This window comes from Marmota flaviventris, chromosome 3 (genome assembly GCF_047511675.1).
Source record: "Marmota flaviventris isolate mMarFla1 chromosome 3, mMarFla1.hap1, whole genome shotgun sequence".
In the NCBI taxonomy this organism is placed as follows: Eukaryota; Metazoa; Chordata; class Mammalia; order Rodentia; family Sciuridae; genus Marmota; species Marmota flaviventris.
In genome coordinates this window covers 167,949,910-167,965,212 of record NC_092500.1, presented here as the reverse complement: position 1 = coordinate 167,965,212, position 15,303 = coordinate 167,949,910, and the positions used below count along the sequence as shown (strand labels likewise).

The window sequence follows — 15,303 nt, the reverse complement described above, 5'->3', positions numbered from 1 at the left end:
AGTACAGGACTGCCGTTGGGAACCAGTGGAATCTGGACTTAGCTTAAAGAAGGTTATTGGAAAAGGCAGCTATGTGGGAAACCCACCACCCTCTCTTGCAGCATTTATGCAATCAGACTTCCCAAATGACTTATCTATTACCATCAGAAAACAGTTGGTGGGCATGTGACACAGGCCTTCCCCCCTGTGCTCACACGGCTGTGCTCAACCATACCAATGGATTTTGTGTTATGGTTCAACTTATACCCAGATTAATTTACCACTCTGAAGAAGAAGTGATACTCAGATTAGAAAGTAAGGAATTACAAAGGAAGGTAAATAGAGAAGTAGCTGTAGCCATATTAACCGTAGGAACCCTGTTAGGAGCAGTAGGAGTGGAAACTGGAACAACGGCCCTGATTGAACAGCGCTCCTATTTTTCCAGTCTGAGGGAAGCCATAGATGAGGACATCCAAGAGCTACAGAGACAGGTGAAACATTTGGAGGAATCACATGCATCCCTTGCAGAAGTTATGCTTCAAAATTGAAGGGGCTTAGATTTAGTCTTTTTACAACAAGGAGGACTTTGTGCAGCGCTAGGGGAAGAATGTTGTTTTTACGTAAACCATTCCGGGGTAATCAGACAATCAATAGCCAGAGTACAGGAAGGATTGGAGAAGCGGACTATTCCCCTGGCTCACAACTTTAATTTCAGCTTTGGTTGGACCCTTACTTGTAATTATGCTTGCCCTAATAGTAGGACCCTGTATTATAAATAAGTTTGCAGCCTTTGTAAAGGAAAGGATCAATTACAGTCCAGTTAATGGTGTTGAGGGCCCAATATCAGCCCCTAGACAGAAATAATAGAACTGAATCCTATAAGCTCACTCAGAGGAACCCATGATTGGCTTCCAAGGTACCCCCCCCCCCACCAGAAAAAAAAGAAATGGGGGAATGAAAGACCTAAGTAATTTCATTCTGCTTGGGGCCTCATTTTGCTCTGAAACTTAACCTCTGACCTACTGTAGTCCTAAAAGTCAGGAAAATACTACAGAAAAGCTCTGTGGAAACAGTTCTTGGAAAAGCCCAGATGGTGATCACCTAAGATAGGCCAAGAGATCTACATATCTGAAATTCCAGATGGCCCCCACCTAGGTGTGATGACCAGTATCTAAACTAGAAGCCCTGCAGTTTGGCACGTACCCCCATACCCCCCTTCCAATCAATTTTAAGTCGTCAACCCCTTGAACTAACCAATAATTCTTTCCAGATTCTTTCATGTTTTAGAGTTGTTGTATGATTTTCCCGAGGTGTGTGATGATTTGCTAAGAGATGCTATGATGTATGTAGGGGGTCCGAGCTCGCTCGCAATAAATACCTCTTTGCTGCTTACATTGATCTTGGTCTCTGGTGGTCTTTAGGGGGTCCCAAATTCGAGCATAACAAAGCAACATAATAAAACTCTGTTAAAAAAAAAAGTGGATGATGTTCTTCACTTTGCCACAATGTTAGATGAGTGACCTTGGTCTTATTCACATGCCAGGCAACCATTATTTCTCATCTTTGTGCTCACTGCTTGAAAAACCAGCCTCTACCTCAGAGCAAAGCCTGTCCAAGGAAGGGACATGGCCTTTGTCCTTGGAAAGACCCACAGAGCACCCCTAGGCACATTCCCACCCTGCTAAGTGGTTTATCTACAAATAACAGGAGAGATCTGCTGCGCCAGGTGTCCCTGACTCAGTCAGGCTAGGTGGGGATCCATAGCAGCCCCCTAGCAGCCACCAATCAGCATGAGACAGGGAAATACCTGGGATGCCAGAGGACCCTCCCAGTAGTTTATGGTGTTGAGAAACCATGTAGTTCAGCACTACACCCCTTTTGGCTTAAACCAATCAGTTCAAATGAATACCCCTTTTGTGCTGACCAATCACCCCTACCCAACTTGTTCCCGCCAGTGAATGTGCTAATCATGTTTTAGAGTTGTTATTTGATTTTCCCCGCGGTGTGTGATGATTTGCTAAGAGATGCTATGATGTATGTGAAGTCCCTGCCTTCCCCAAAGAATGTATAAAACTGCTGCAAACCCTGGGCTCAGGGCCTCTCAGGGTCACCAGTTGCTGTGTGTGTGCGCGGAGGACTGAGCTAGCTGGCAAGAAACACCTCTTTGGTGTTTACATCAATCTTGGTCTCTGGTGGTCTTTTGGGGGTCCCGAATTCGAACATAACATGCTCAGCACAGTGATTTGCACATATTGACTCTATCAACTTCTAAAATGAGTTGATCTGTCCACCTAAGTCTGCCCAATAACTATTAGAGTTTTTCTTACTTTTTTGATGTTTTGAAAGGCTTTCAAGAATAGTCAAGGAGGGTTGGACATGGTAGTGTACACCTGTAATCCCAGTGAGTGGCTTGGGGGGCTGAGACAGGAGGATCGCAAGTTTGAGACCAGTCTCAGCAACTTAGCAAGGTCCTAAGCAACTTAGTGAGACCCTGTCTCAAAATAAAAAAATAAAAAGAGCTAGGGATGTGGCTCAGTGGTTAAGACCCCTTGAGTTGAATCCTTGGTACCAAAACAATAATAATAAAATAACAATAGTCAAAGAGGGGCCCTGGTGGGTAGAAAGCTGGGGAATTTCCCATTTACAGAATCCTAAATAGACTTGGCATAGTGCCAATAATGACTTTTTTTTTTTTTAGTTGTAGTTGGACACAATATCTTTATTTTATTTATTTATTTTTATGTGCTGCTGAGGATCAAACCCAAGGCTTTGCGTGTGCTAGGCGAGCACTCTACCACTGAACCACAATCCCAGCCCCAATAACCACTTATTAATAAATCAGATTTTTAAAACTGAAAGTAATTCTAGGATTATGTGGTTTAAATCCTTCCTTTTACAAGTAGGCCATCTAAAAGCTGAGACTAGCCCCTATGACCTATCTATATTTACTGCGTAGCCTCCTTGGTGGAAGTTTCTGTACGTGCATTTGGTTTAGCTTACTCTAAGACATCTCTTTTCCTTGAACCCTTGATAGGTCTGTCAGTTTCCTCAAGGGACTCCAGCCTAGCTGGATTTTAATCTCTGTGGATGGTGACCTCAGCTATAAAAATTTTAGCTGAGGTTTTAATGGCCAGACTTAAGTGAATTTAACGGCTACGCCAGCGGGTGTTCCAATTACATACACCATTAAAGGGCTTTATGTGAGGATTAAAAAAAAAATTACTATTAAAAAACACTAAACTCCATGGGCAGCACAATTTACCAGTGGGGACAATTTCGATGTCCTGGAAAAGTTTCATATAAAAAGGAAGCGAGGTGAGTAGAAAAGTCACAGAACTCAACACACCTCAAAGGCAGCTTGGGATCCTTGTGACACTTTGCCTCCAAACAGGTAAAATGCTTTGTACTTGTAAAGCTGTCAGTCTGTTGTGTTAGTCTGAGCTTGCATGCTATCATGTGTCCTTGGGGCACTTTACACCCCAAAGGTTTAGTCCAGGCCAGACGGGTGTATAAAGCAGGCTTGTCCTTCACTGACCTTATCACGGCCAGCTGCAGAGATTGGGTCTTTAGGACACCCAAGACCCAATGAACTGTGCTACTTGGACTTTAGCCTCTTCCCCATCAAATGAAAGTTAGTCTGAAGACACATTTCATCAGCTCAATACGAAGCCTGTATTCCTTTCCTTGGAAAGGAAAGCATGGGCTCTGCGACTCACCACTTCGAAGTGGGTTGAGTCCTTTCTTGCTCTCACAGCCGGTCTCTCACAGCAGTAATGCTTGAAAGACTAGAGAGAAGAGTCAGAAAAATGCATCAATCCCATAGTGTAGCCATTTGCAGTCCAGCACCTTCAGCCAGAGACACCTAGCAGGGGCTGTGCAGCAGAGTGGAGCAGGTGGCGCAATTCTTTTAAATGGACTAGTTGAAACCAACCGGAAAATGGGGAAATGGGAAGGTGAAAAGACACATTTGATCAGGGAGGAGGTCTTGGGTTTTAGATATCCAAACAAGCAATCAAAATAATCATGACTCCTTTGGCACAAAAAAATACTGAATATGTGAGCTTAACATTCTGATTTTGGTCCCCAGTGGCTAGGAAACTCAAAACAGTCAAACAGAGGTCTGTGTGTAAAATTAGGAGTGTAACTTACACTTTCCACAGGTTCGTGATATAGATGTGGGTCTTGTCATCCAGAGTTCTTTGTGGTCTGTTTTCACTGAGAGTTCAGTCTGGGTCTGTTTTGATTGTGCTTTGAAGTTCCTTAGAATGGAGCCCACTCCCAAACTCCTGGCTGGACTCCTCCTGCTGACCCTGTGTGTGCAGGGCTGTTCCAGCCAGCATTGGTCCTATGGATTGCGCCCTGGAGGAAAGAGAAATGCAGAAAGTTTGTCTGATTCTTTTCAAGAGGTGAGTTTCTCTCTCTCAGCTTCAAAATAAGACTTATTTTGATAAGACTTAGCTTATTTGGTTCAACTTAACCAAATAAAAGATCCAGTGTGGCACTAGACTGTACTCCACCCTGGCTAGGTCAGGAGGAAAGGACTCTTACAAAGGTCAAGTCCAATTTCTACTTTCAGTTCAGTCAGGTGCTGATGAAACAGAGCACAGCAAACACCGGGGGAATACAACCATGCAGGACGTCAGTCATGCCCTCCGTGGGTGGGTGCAGTTCCACGGGAATTAGAATAACTGGGGGAAATCCGGGGTCTCTAACAGGTGATTCTTTGCCTTTGGGAAAGATAATCTTAAAATTTCTGCTTATTTTTTTTCTATTTCATCTAAATCTACAATATTAGATCAGTAGTATATTTCAAAATGTGTAAGTAGGTGTCCTTATGGAGGAGGTATGCTCTAGATTTCTTTTCACCCATAGAAGCATTTAAGCAAGGAAGTGGGAGTTAACAAATTTAAGACAAGGCAATGGGGTAGAGAACATGCTGGATTTAATTTCATACAGAGGAGATTACACACTAGCACCAGCATTACCATGGGTTTTTTTTTTTCTTTCTTTTTGTTTATAAAATATGACTTCTCAGGGATGGATGAGGATTATAGTTCATTAATCCAAAAAATATCATAGGGCTATGAATGGGAAATGTAAGTGGAAAAACTCAAAACCATTCAGTTTTCATTGAAAAGAAATACCATTTTTGTTTTTGTTTTGGGTTTTTTTTTTGTTGTTGTTGCTGTTGTTTTTGAGAAATAACAAAGATAAAGAAACCCCAGGATCTGAAGTCTCTTCTCCATATATCATATGTGAGGCAAATCTCATTAAACTATGACACATTAAAAACTAGAAAATAAAAAACATTCCTCTTCACAACTATAAATACTTGGGCTGCCTCTTCATGAGATTCACAGTTCTTCAGTCTCATACATCTCTAAGGAGAGAACATGGTCTCCTCTCATCTGCACTGCCTCCAGACCTCCACTCCAGCTATAAAAATGCCTCACGTCCTCCAAGTCCCCTTCCTAATCCTGAAGTTATTCCAGCCTCCCACTGAGCCCCACAGCCTCTAGACTTCACTCGCAATTTCTGGTGGCAACGGAGAATGCCATTTTGTTTTCTCATCTCCATCTCCATGGGTCATATTTTTTTCTTCAGATAGCCAAAGAAGTTGATCAGCTGGCGGAACCCCAAACCTTGGAATGCACCATCCACCAGCCACGGTCCCCCATCAGGGACCTGAGAGGAATTCTGGTGAGTTACAGTGATCCTAACATGGAGCTTCTCAGATGGACTGCCCCTTGGGTACCACTCATGACCACACTTGCCCGCTGTGGGGCTTACCTCCTGCCAGGACCCCACCTGTGCCTCGGACCTCACTATTTAATGACGTTCCCACTCAGTGATTAGACTCATGGCTGGACCTTTGTCCCCCCTTTAGTTGAGTTGAAATCCTTCTATGAGCTTTATCTGCTAATCCTGGCTCCAGCCTTTGGGAGGATCTATAAGAATGTCTTCCCACTGCCATACTTTAATTCTCCAAGTACATTCACCAACCCCCTCAAATATTCTTCTCTGTGCTGATTTCTACATGCCATTTGATTCAGCAATTGTTCTAGGATGGTTTTCCAGGGCCCTACAAAATGTGGGCACTAAAAATGGTGTTCTAAATTTAATTCCCCCTTTGGATTAAAATAATTCAAACTCAAAAATTTACTGCTCAGAGCCACAGATTTTATTTCCAGTTCTCTATGAAGACTAAATCCCCCCCCCTCCAAGTGGCAGTCTACTAATGTAACATGGTTTGAAAAAAAAAGTATAAAACAAGTTAAGTGCAGAAATCAAAACTTTAATTCAATGTGAGCATTCTCTGAGCTCCATGGACCGCTTACTTGCACAGTCAGAAAACATGGTTCATTTTCAATTATAGCCTGGGAAAGTCCAAAAAATCATAAATGAAAATAAGCTATATTTTTCAAATTTCTCCAGTGACTGCAACTTCCATACCCACAGGACAGAGAAAAAAGTGGGTACTCATTTTTATTTCCTTTCTTTCTTTAAAGAAATCATGCATATGCTAAAAAAAAATAGCAAGCTGTTAAATTTCCCAAATATGACATTACGAAGGAATTGAAGCCAAGGCTGGTTTAATAGACAACTGAATGATGAGACCTTTCTTTCATCTTCTTCCATATATCTAATCCTTAACCTATTATTAGATTGTTTACCAAGAGGCTTAAAAAGATACAGTCTATCCTTCCTACCTAGCATTTTCTAGTACCTGATGATGAATGGGACTTTCCTCCTTTTTTAATGTAATGAGGTTAAGTGACTCAGCACGACCTTGATCTATTTGTTACATTTTCCAGGAAGGTCTGATTGAAGAGGAAACTGGGCAGAAGAAGATTTAAATCTACTAGGCCAGAAGGATGGACAAACCTTGATATTGAAATCTGTGACCCATTCCCTATCTGTAAATCGTGTGAATTTCAGAAATTCTTACACCAAGCGCCGCATAGTTCACAATAAAGTGTTGTGTTGGGAATAAAATGGTATAAGTGCAAAGTCTTTCCCTCACTCTGAGCTCAGGTGGGGAGGGACTTTGCTCCTTCTGAAGGATCCCTCCATGTGTGTACTGGTGGCAGATGGGAAAGGAGAGGACATAATGTCTATTGTGGACTAAAGGGATCTTTCTGATGGTTCTCATCTGTCTCCTCTGCATGCACGAGGAGAATGGCTGCATATTGGCCCAGGCCAGAAAAAGCTGATTCACATTCTGTAGGACTGCAATTCCATCTTGACCATTCTCTACAGAAGTTAAGATAGAGCCATGGCTGAGGCTTCCTGCCACTTGGAAAGAAGTTCCCTCCCTGTATTGTACCTACCTCCTCTGAAGGCCAGCTGGAGCTCCAGTGAGGCCTGCGGGAAGAGGGGGCCTCACAGGACTCTTGGTCCAGTGTTCTTTTTCGCTCCATATGATCTGTCCAAGTAGTGCACAATTGAAGGTCGGGACTGTCTTAATTTGCCTTCTGTTGCTATAACAAAATAACAGAGACTGGTACATGTTAAGGAGGAGAGGCTTATTTGGGCTCAGTGTTGAAGGCTGATCAGTCCAAGCTCTGGAGGCCTCCTCTGGAGAGGGCTTCACACTGTCTTCACATGGTGGATGGAATCACCTGGAAGGAACAGGTGCAAAAGTGGACAGGTGTGTGGAAGAGGCCAAATGTGGGCTGACCTCACCTGACTCCAATCCACTCTCATGGCAATTACTTCAGCCCCACAGATTGAATGCTTGTGAGGCAGGCGTTAGTGCCTTCTGGTGGTGGGGCTACCTCGACCTTGACCTTGGGGACCAAGCTTCCAGCACACAAATCTTTGGGGACAAACCACATTCCAACCACAGAAGGGACCCATGCCTAAAAATAAATGTTTATCTGCTTGATTCTTTTTGGTATTTTGCACAAGAGGGCATCCTGGTGTTTCCTGTCCCTGGCCCCTCAACTTCACCGCTACTCAACGCCACACAAAGACCAAAGGTGGGCTCTGTGCTAGGTCGGTGCACTGATATTTTCAGTAAACAATCGGTGGTAAATAGATGCTACTGTCTTCACTTAAAAAACGAGGAATGTTAGGTTCAGAGGGCTAAGGTGAACCCCTCGGTTCTGCCTGGTTCCACATCCACTGCTCCTGTACTGGATGGGGCCGAGCAGCCAGTGAAGCTCCGTCCTTGGATGCTGGTTATTTTGCTGAAACAGGTCACTGGAGCTCAGGTGTCATCTTACTTCTACTGGTGGCCAGTTCTCCCTGAGACTGTGACCCCAATATGTTCATTTATTGTCCTAACTTCCAGATGGCTACGAGACCATCTGAAAAACTCAATTTTCAGATCAAGTCTAAGCAACAAATTAACATGGGAAAGTTCTAGGCCCTTTTGCCTCTTTTAATCAGACAAATGAAGCCTGTTTCTAACTCCCTGTCCCTCCACGTTCAAAAAGAGGGACACCTGTGCTAGGAAATTCAACAAAGGTCAGAAGCATCCCACTGGGGAGCAGACCCTCCCTTTTTAATAAAATATTTGTGTCTGCACAAAGCTGGACTTCCCAAGTGTCTCCATTTGAAGAATCTCTAAAACTTAAAGAACTTCTTCACTCCCACTTCAATAAAATTTGATAATGATGTGTCCACAATCTGCTTTATGGAACAAAAGCATAACTGCATTATTTTATTAGTCAATAGATAGATACAAGTCAGGATGACAGGCTTCCATCTGCCAATCACTCAGTAACTGCTTTTACAAAAACAATATAATTTACAATCTTTACATTAATGAACACATTTTCCAAAAAGTCCCACTCCCACTTCATGTACGTGTCCTGCTTGAAGCATCAGGTGTCCTCTGTCACTCTTCTTCTCTGGGGCAATCTCTTTGGAGCCAGCTGCAGGCCTCCCTGAAGGTGAGAAATGCTCATCCGTCTGCCTGGCGCTGGTGTTACTGGCTCCTGGTGGCACTGGTGGTTTGCAGTTTACTTGAGCCTCTTGGGTCCACTTGATTCCCAAATGACCAAGGGGAAGGAGGAGAGTGAAAATAGCCCCTTTGTGCCATCACGTGGTGTACACCTGTAATCCCAGTGGCTCAGGAGGCTGAGGCAGAGAGATCGCAAGTTCAAGGCCAGCCTCAGCAATATAGCAAGGCCCTAAGCAACTCAGCAAGACCTGTGCCTAAATAAAATATAAAAAAGGGCTGGGGATGTGGCTCAGTGGTTAAGAACCCTTAGGTTCAATCCCCAGTTAACAAACAAACAAACAACCAAAAAACAAAAAAACACAACCCTTTACTCATATGTCAAACATGTTCCTGAATCTGAAGAACTCGCTCATCAATATATCAAAATAAGCCTCTTAAAATAAAGGGTGGGGAAACATCAAAGCACACATTTAATGTGATAAGTTATCCAATGTATGTGACTTTAAATGATCAAGTAGCAAAAGGATTGGCTTGAAAATAGATAGGTCATTTCCAAAGTTTTAAAAGCTTTAACACCCCCTAGAGATAACTGGAGAAAAAAACCAGAATCCCTGTGTGAGCTGACAACACTTAGTGATTCTGATAGTGGAAGATGCTTTAAAGTAGAATTTCTTAAGGGGCTAGGGGTGAGCTAGGGATGTAGCTCAGTGGGTACAGTGCTTGCCTTGCATGCATAAGGCCCTGAGTTCAATCCCCAGTGCCACCAAAAAAAAAAAAAAAAACGTGCATTTTTAATCAGCAAATGGGTGACAGACAGTGGAGAATTACTGCTTTGCTTTTACAAAGTAATAGACTGCAAATGTTTGAAAGCATTGGGGAACTTTCTTCAAACACACACACAAGTCCCTCCAGCTGCAATGGGACCTCCCTCCCTCCAACCTGATCAGCCACCTGCATGGATTTTACAAAACACGCCCAACTACCAATTTCTCAACCTTGGCCTAGTGTTGGAACAAATGGAAACTCTGAATGAAATATGAGCCTGGGTTCCACTCCCCGCCCTCAAAAATGCTGATAGGACTGGGCTGGGCTGGGGCCTCTTCCTAGTTAATAAAGAACCTTCCCCCTAGGCTGAGAATCAGTTCCTATCCTTCCCCTGTGAGAGACAGTCTTTCTAAACTTCTCCATTTCTCTCTTTACCTCTGCCAAATTACCCATGATGAATGAGGAAGGAAATAAAACCTACGTACATCAAATAAACTGCCATCAGAAAACCTTCAGGTCAGGTGCCAAAGGCATGGACAGGAGGCGTGAGGATAACCAAATGGTCTGAAGTTTTTATTACTTCTGGGCACAGATGATTCCAGGACCCCAAGATACACGTTTCAACCAAGAGGACCCACAATACACCAGCCAGAGGGAGCCTGGGCGTGATGTGTCTTCAAAGAGGTGTCAGGAAGGAAAAATTCCAAGTTCATGATTTCATTTCATTAATAAAAGTAATAACAAACTAAACATATAATGAACATTAAAATACATCTCCATGTTTAATTTAAAAAATAAATAACAGCAAATCCGAACAAAATTCTTCTACCAATGCACATCTTCCTAACTGTCCATGTTTAAAAACCTAACTAGGTACAAAGTCATGTCAAAGGAGTAGCTGTAATGGTCTGGATGAATGACTCACAAAAAAATGATTCATAGATGACTTTGGCAGCATGCACACAAGACCAGCTTTGGCTGGATCAGAAGAATCCGCCTGCAATCATGAACATGAAAGGAAAACTCTCGGTTCCTCTTGTGGATTAAAATGGAGGGCTCTGAACCCACCCAAAGAGAAACTTGACTTTTTCTAGTTTTAACAACTGTCTGACAGGAGAGTGAAAGCCTCTAAGGAACTGATTTTTACCAAAGGACACAGAGAAGCATGATTCTTCAAATGAACTGGAAGTCTAGACATGGTGGGTCAGGTTGGCAGAGTCTTAAGAACAGTGTGGAAATGACATCATTTACAGGCTACTGAAAAGAATTACAGTGACTTAGGTCAATATTTCAAAAATATGTGCAAGAGTCGTTATTTTAATATCTGCCAATATTTTAATCTTAAGAGCTAAGGTATAGGTGGGTCAAAGCACCAATGTGGGATAAAAATTGAGGATTCCAGTGCATGGACCTAAAAGCCTTAGTAAGAATGTTTCCTTTTTTTTTGGTGGTGCTGGGGATTGAACCCAGGGCCCAGGGCCTTGTGCATGTGAGTTGGTGAGGAATTTTCCTTCTGACTCACTTAAAATAAAAGAAGCTAAGGCTGGAAGGGATTTGAAGAAAATCATGCCGACTCTACTATGTAAATATCAGTTTATTTTACAGACGAGGAAACTGAGGCTTAGGAAGTGCCTATAAATTGACTTGTTAAAATGGATCTCATCTCTATAGTCTTAACTCTATGTTGATGGTGGGGTTTTCTCCCCTTTTCATTACACCTGAGAAGGGTGAGGAAGGAAGGCACGAGCTTAGAGGACCTTCTAAATGCCATTCACAAAATGGTGCTACGGGTACCTTCTGGAAGTGGGTAAGTGAATCTAGAGGTGTTGACACACACGGTGGGCAGCTATCTCGAAATCCATCCATCCACACTCCCAGGATTTGTGCCCTGAACTGTATGTCATTTTCAATTGAATTGTCCCACAATCTGGAGGCCAACTAGAGGGGAGAGACTCTTCCAGGTTGGAGAGTTGACCAAGGTGGGTCACCTCCTATCCTGCTTGGCACCTTGCTTCATCTTGGGACTTGCATTGTGGCTGTGGTTTATAAGGGGTTTCCCTGGCAGGAGGAGATGACCGTCATCACGGAGCCACGGGTGGAGGTGGAGGAGGTGAGCAACCCATGCCCAGCAGCTCTATTTAGGGTTTCAATTTCACCCTGGCTTTGCAATCCTGCAGCACCCAGAGGGAACTGCTTTTGTATTCTGGGCTGTTTCCACTAAATACGCTCCAATGCTAAATCCTGAGGGGTTAACAGTGGGTCTGGCCTTCGAGAGCAACTTCGTAGGTGCTGAATGCCACACTGCTTTGAAAAAAGCATCTCCAAGCAAGACAAAAGACACCAGCATAGACAGGGAGGGAGAGAGAAATAAATGATAACAACACAAACCATAAACCAGTATTCACAAAGGTGGTGGCAGTTTGGGGGCTAATTTCAATGTCTTGCTAAGGTCTCTGGGAAAACAAAGACCAGTCCCTTCCCTCTTCTCCTGTTGCTCAGCTCTTCTACATTTACCACAGTCATCAGGTGCTCCTCGGCATGCTTCCTCTTTGACCTCAGGACAGACATTATTTATGACTTCCTGTCATGAACATTGGCCTATCCCCTGGCTTCCCAAGGAAACAACCTTCCAATGTCCTCTGCAAGCCAGTCTCTGCCACACCACCGGGGATCCTCTGTGTTTGAAGAGTCGAGAACTCTTATTCTCATCAACATGGAAAAGGAGTCACATGGAAAATATATGTTCTATACAAAAGAGAGAGACACCACCTGGACACTGGTGGGTCACATCTCCCTCACCCTGCCCAGAGACCAGACCGGAAACTCACTGCTTCTGCTGGAGGGACAGGCTGGAGGCTTGTGGGTTTTTTTTTTTTTGGGGGGGTGGGGTGGGGGTGGGACAGGTACTGGGGATCGAACTCAGGGGTACCTGACTCCTGAGCCACATCCCCAGCCCTTTTTTGTATTTTATTTAGAGACAGGATCTCACTGAGTTGCTTAGCGCCTCGTTTTTGCTGAGGCTGGCTTTGAACATATTATCCTCCTGCCTCAGGCTCCCAAGTCTTGTGTTTGTATGTTTGGACTTCAATGGCAGACCGACAGATAGGGTGAGGCCTACAGTCCCTTCCAGGAAGTCGGCTAGGTGCCTTCCTTCCTCTGCACAGCCTGATTCTTTCCTCTTAACCCCTCTTCCACTCTCACTCACATCTTCTTGGGTCGTAACTGACTCTGGAAGAGAAGGCAGCTCTTGGAGGAGGGCTGTGTGTACAGAACTAACACGCACGCACTCACAACCCGAATTACCTTCAGAAAAACTGAGTATCAGTAATGCCCTGGGAGAGTTCCAGATCTTACTCATGCCTGTCAGAAGAGGAAAGCACCATCGCACAAGTACCTCCTCCTTCACATGTCCCCTTGCACCTGAGCCCCCGAATAACCTGTGTGCGAGGCACTGTCCCCATTTTTAAAAGCAAGAAAAGAAAGCTCAGAAAATCAAACACCTTTTGGAGCTTGCAAAGTGAACAGGTGACGTGGCTGGGAACTGTGACCAAATGGGTTTGATTCCCAAGTCCACTTTGTTTCCACGATCCCACTTAGGAGCTCCCGGGTCGGGGTGAAGAACTCCGATTGCCAGGCACTCCTGGAAGATGCACACTCGTTCTGGGGTCACCGCTGCCAAGGTCACGGAGGCTTTTGCTTCCTTGGCTGTGAGGGGAGCCAGCACTTCTCTCCTAACAAGGCAGTGGGGAGAGCAGCACCCATCACAGAGATAGATGGCGTCTACTGCTGCAGGCTCCTTCCCTCTCTTGGCCTTGGAGAAAGGACTCTGGGCCTAGTCATGGAAGAGACCCCTGGAGTCTCCCTGCCACGTTGACCTTCAGAGTTACAATCAAGAAGTTCTCGGCATTGCTTTCAACACCCCAATACTGTGAAATATCTGGGACACTTCAAATACCGTTCCAGCGGAGGCGAGGTGCTGAGGACTGGGTGGGGGTGCACTCTAGCTCTGAGTGGTCTCCGGGCCCAGCCCATGTTAGCAAGCTGGGTCATTAGTAGAAATCTGTAGTACCACTTTCTGGGTGTAGCCTCAGTTTCCTTATCTACAAAGCGAGAGTCTCCTTGTATGACTTTTAAAACCCTTCCAGCTCAAAACGTCTGTAACTTATGTGATATTTGGTTATCTAAATCACCCCATTTTTTTGTTCGGAAAAGAAGTACTGACATTAGTACCATTAGCAAGTAATCAAATTAATCCCATGATCAAAAGGAATAAATAATCAAAGGGAAATATTGCACTGTACTCTCCAGGGTAAAATCAGGAAGTGGACAGGGGACGTGGGGCATTCGAATGGGAGCTGGCAAAGAAGCTGTCGAACCCAGGCTCCCAGGTCCCTCACAGCCAGGGAACTGAGCTCCGAGGAAGGACAAGAAACTGTGCAAAAGAGCTTCAGAGGGATCCCTAGTAAGGCGGAGCGGCTGCTGTGCAGAGGGCCATGGGCCAGGGAACCCATCCAGTGAAGCCAAAGGTGAGTTCATGGTTTTTCAGCGATAACAGCCATTCACACCTGAAAGCAGCCAATCTCCATTAAAAATGTGTGTTCTCTCCTCAAAGGAAACACAGTAGACATTAGAAAGACAGGGATATGCTGGCTGCTACAGTGTATTGACATCTGTCTCTTCCCAGACGCTGGATGGGATAGGTGTGCAAGGATGAGAGAAACCACCAAGTCTCAAATGCAGCTTTTCAGAAGCAAAGCAAGAAACCCATCTGTCCAGAGCACAGGTGCTGAGACTATGGGACTGGCCCAGCTTCTGCAGACCCCAGGGTCTCCGCAATCACGGTGGAGGAGCACTCTCCTTGAAAAATGCATGGGGCATGGCCAATCCTTGGAATTCCGTGTGGGCTGGAGGGTTGCACAGCTCCAAACAGCTATCAAAGAGAAGCTTGGAGAGAACAAACCGGTTTGGGGCTGGTGAGCATCATCTCTGATCAGAAAATGCAACCAACCGGCAGGGAGCCCCTGGTAATGAGGACACCCACTCCCAAAGGCCAATTCTCAGGCAGCCGCTGTCCAAGGCACTCAGAGATGCAAGGAGGGGGCGAGGTCCTCACTGGGATCCAGGCTCAGAAGAAAGGATGCCAGATTTCCGAGCCTTCGGAGGCGGTGGCGGTGGGGCTTTGGCTTCTCTTCGGACAGGCAGTGGGGGTGCGACCTGCGGGCAGAACAGGAATGAGTCTTCTTGCCCTCCTCAGTCCGCCCTGCTCCACGTCCCCCACCTTCTGCTTTAGTTTTGAACTGCTGTGTGTTTATCTGCACAGCCTCCGCAAGGTGACAAATGGGAACTGAGCCCATTTGTCCTCCTGGTTCCCCTTGAGCTAATCTCCCCCTCCACATACACACTCCCCAGCACCGGGTGCCTGGCATCCACCCACAAAGCCCTCCAGCAAACCTGAAAGAAGGAAGTTCATCAGGCCACTCGACAAGGGCTGTCACTCAGAAGTGAACAACGAGAGCTCACGGATCTCGTCCCCTGGCCCCAGTGTGTGTGTGGGGGGGCAGGGATCTGTTCCGCCTCAGTTTTATGAAAAGGTCCACTGGTATGTCTTTCCTTCCCATCTCTGTGGTCTCAGGGAGGAACCCAGATGG

At 45.0% G+C, this 15,303-nt stretch overlaps 2 protein-coding genes across 4 annotated transcripts in view; one reads left to right on the top strand and one right to left on the bottom strand.

The window, feature by feature from the left end:
* Nucleotides 1-4,244: 4,244 nt before the first annotated feature.
* Gnrh1 (gonadotropin releasing hormone 1) lies at nt 4,245-6,836 on the top strand. The gene is made up of 3 exons (XM_027926837.1): nt 4,245-4,385; nt 5,584-5,679; nt 6,795-6,836. The coding sequence occupies exons 1-3, from the start codon at nt 4,245-4,247 to the stop codon at nt 6,834-6,836; spliced, it is 279 nt and encodes a 92-aa protein (XP_027782638.1).
* Nucleotides 6,837-8,617: 1,781 nt separating this feature from the next.
* Nucleotides 8,618-15,303, bottom strand: part of Dock5 (dedicator of cytokinesis 5) — a 189,478-nt gene continuing 182,792 nt past the window's right edge. For 2 of the 3 annotated variants that reach the window (XM_071610584.1, XM_071610585.1), the window contains exon 52: nt 8,618-14,869. In XM_071610584.1, the coding sequence (XP_071466685.1) occupies nt 14,765-14,869 (105 nt within the window). In that variant the 3' untranslated portion in view covers nt 8,618-14,764. The remainder of the gene's footprint in view (nt 14,870-15,303) is intronic. The other variant, XR_011707190.1, reaches the window with a different exon arrangement.

Coding starts and splice junctions, on each gene's coding strand:
- Gnrh1 (XM_027926837.1), top strand. CDS start 4,245: ATGGAGCCCACTCCCAAACTCCTGGCTGGACTCCTCCTGCTGACCCTG. Junction 4,386..5,583: donor TGTCTGATTCTTTTCAAGAG/GTGAGTTTCTCT, acceptor TTTTTTCTTCAG/ATAGCCAAAGAAGTTGATCA. Junction 5,680..6,794: donor GGGACCTGAGAGGAATTCTG/GTGAGTTACAGT, acceptor TACATTTTCCAG/GAAGGTCTGATTGAAGAGGA.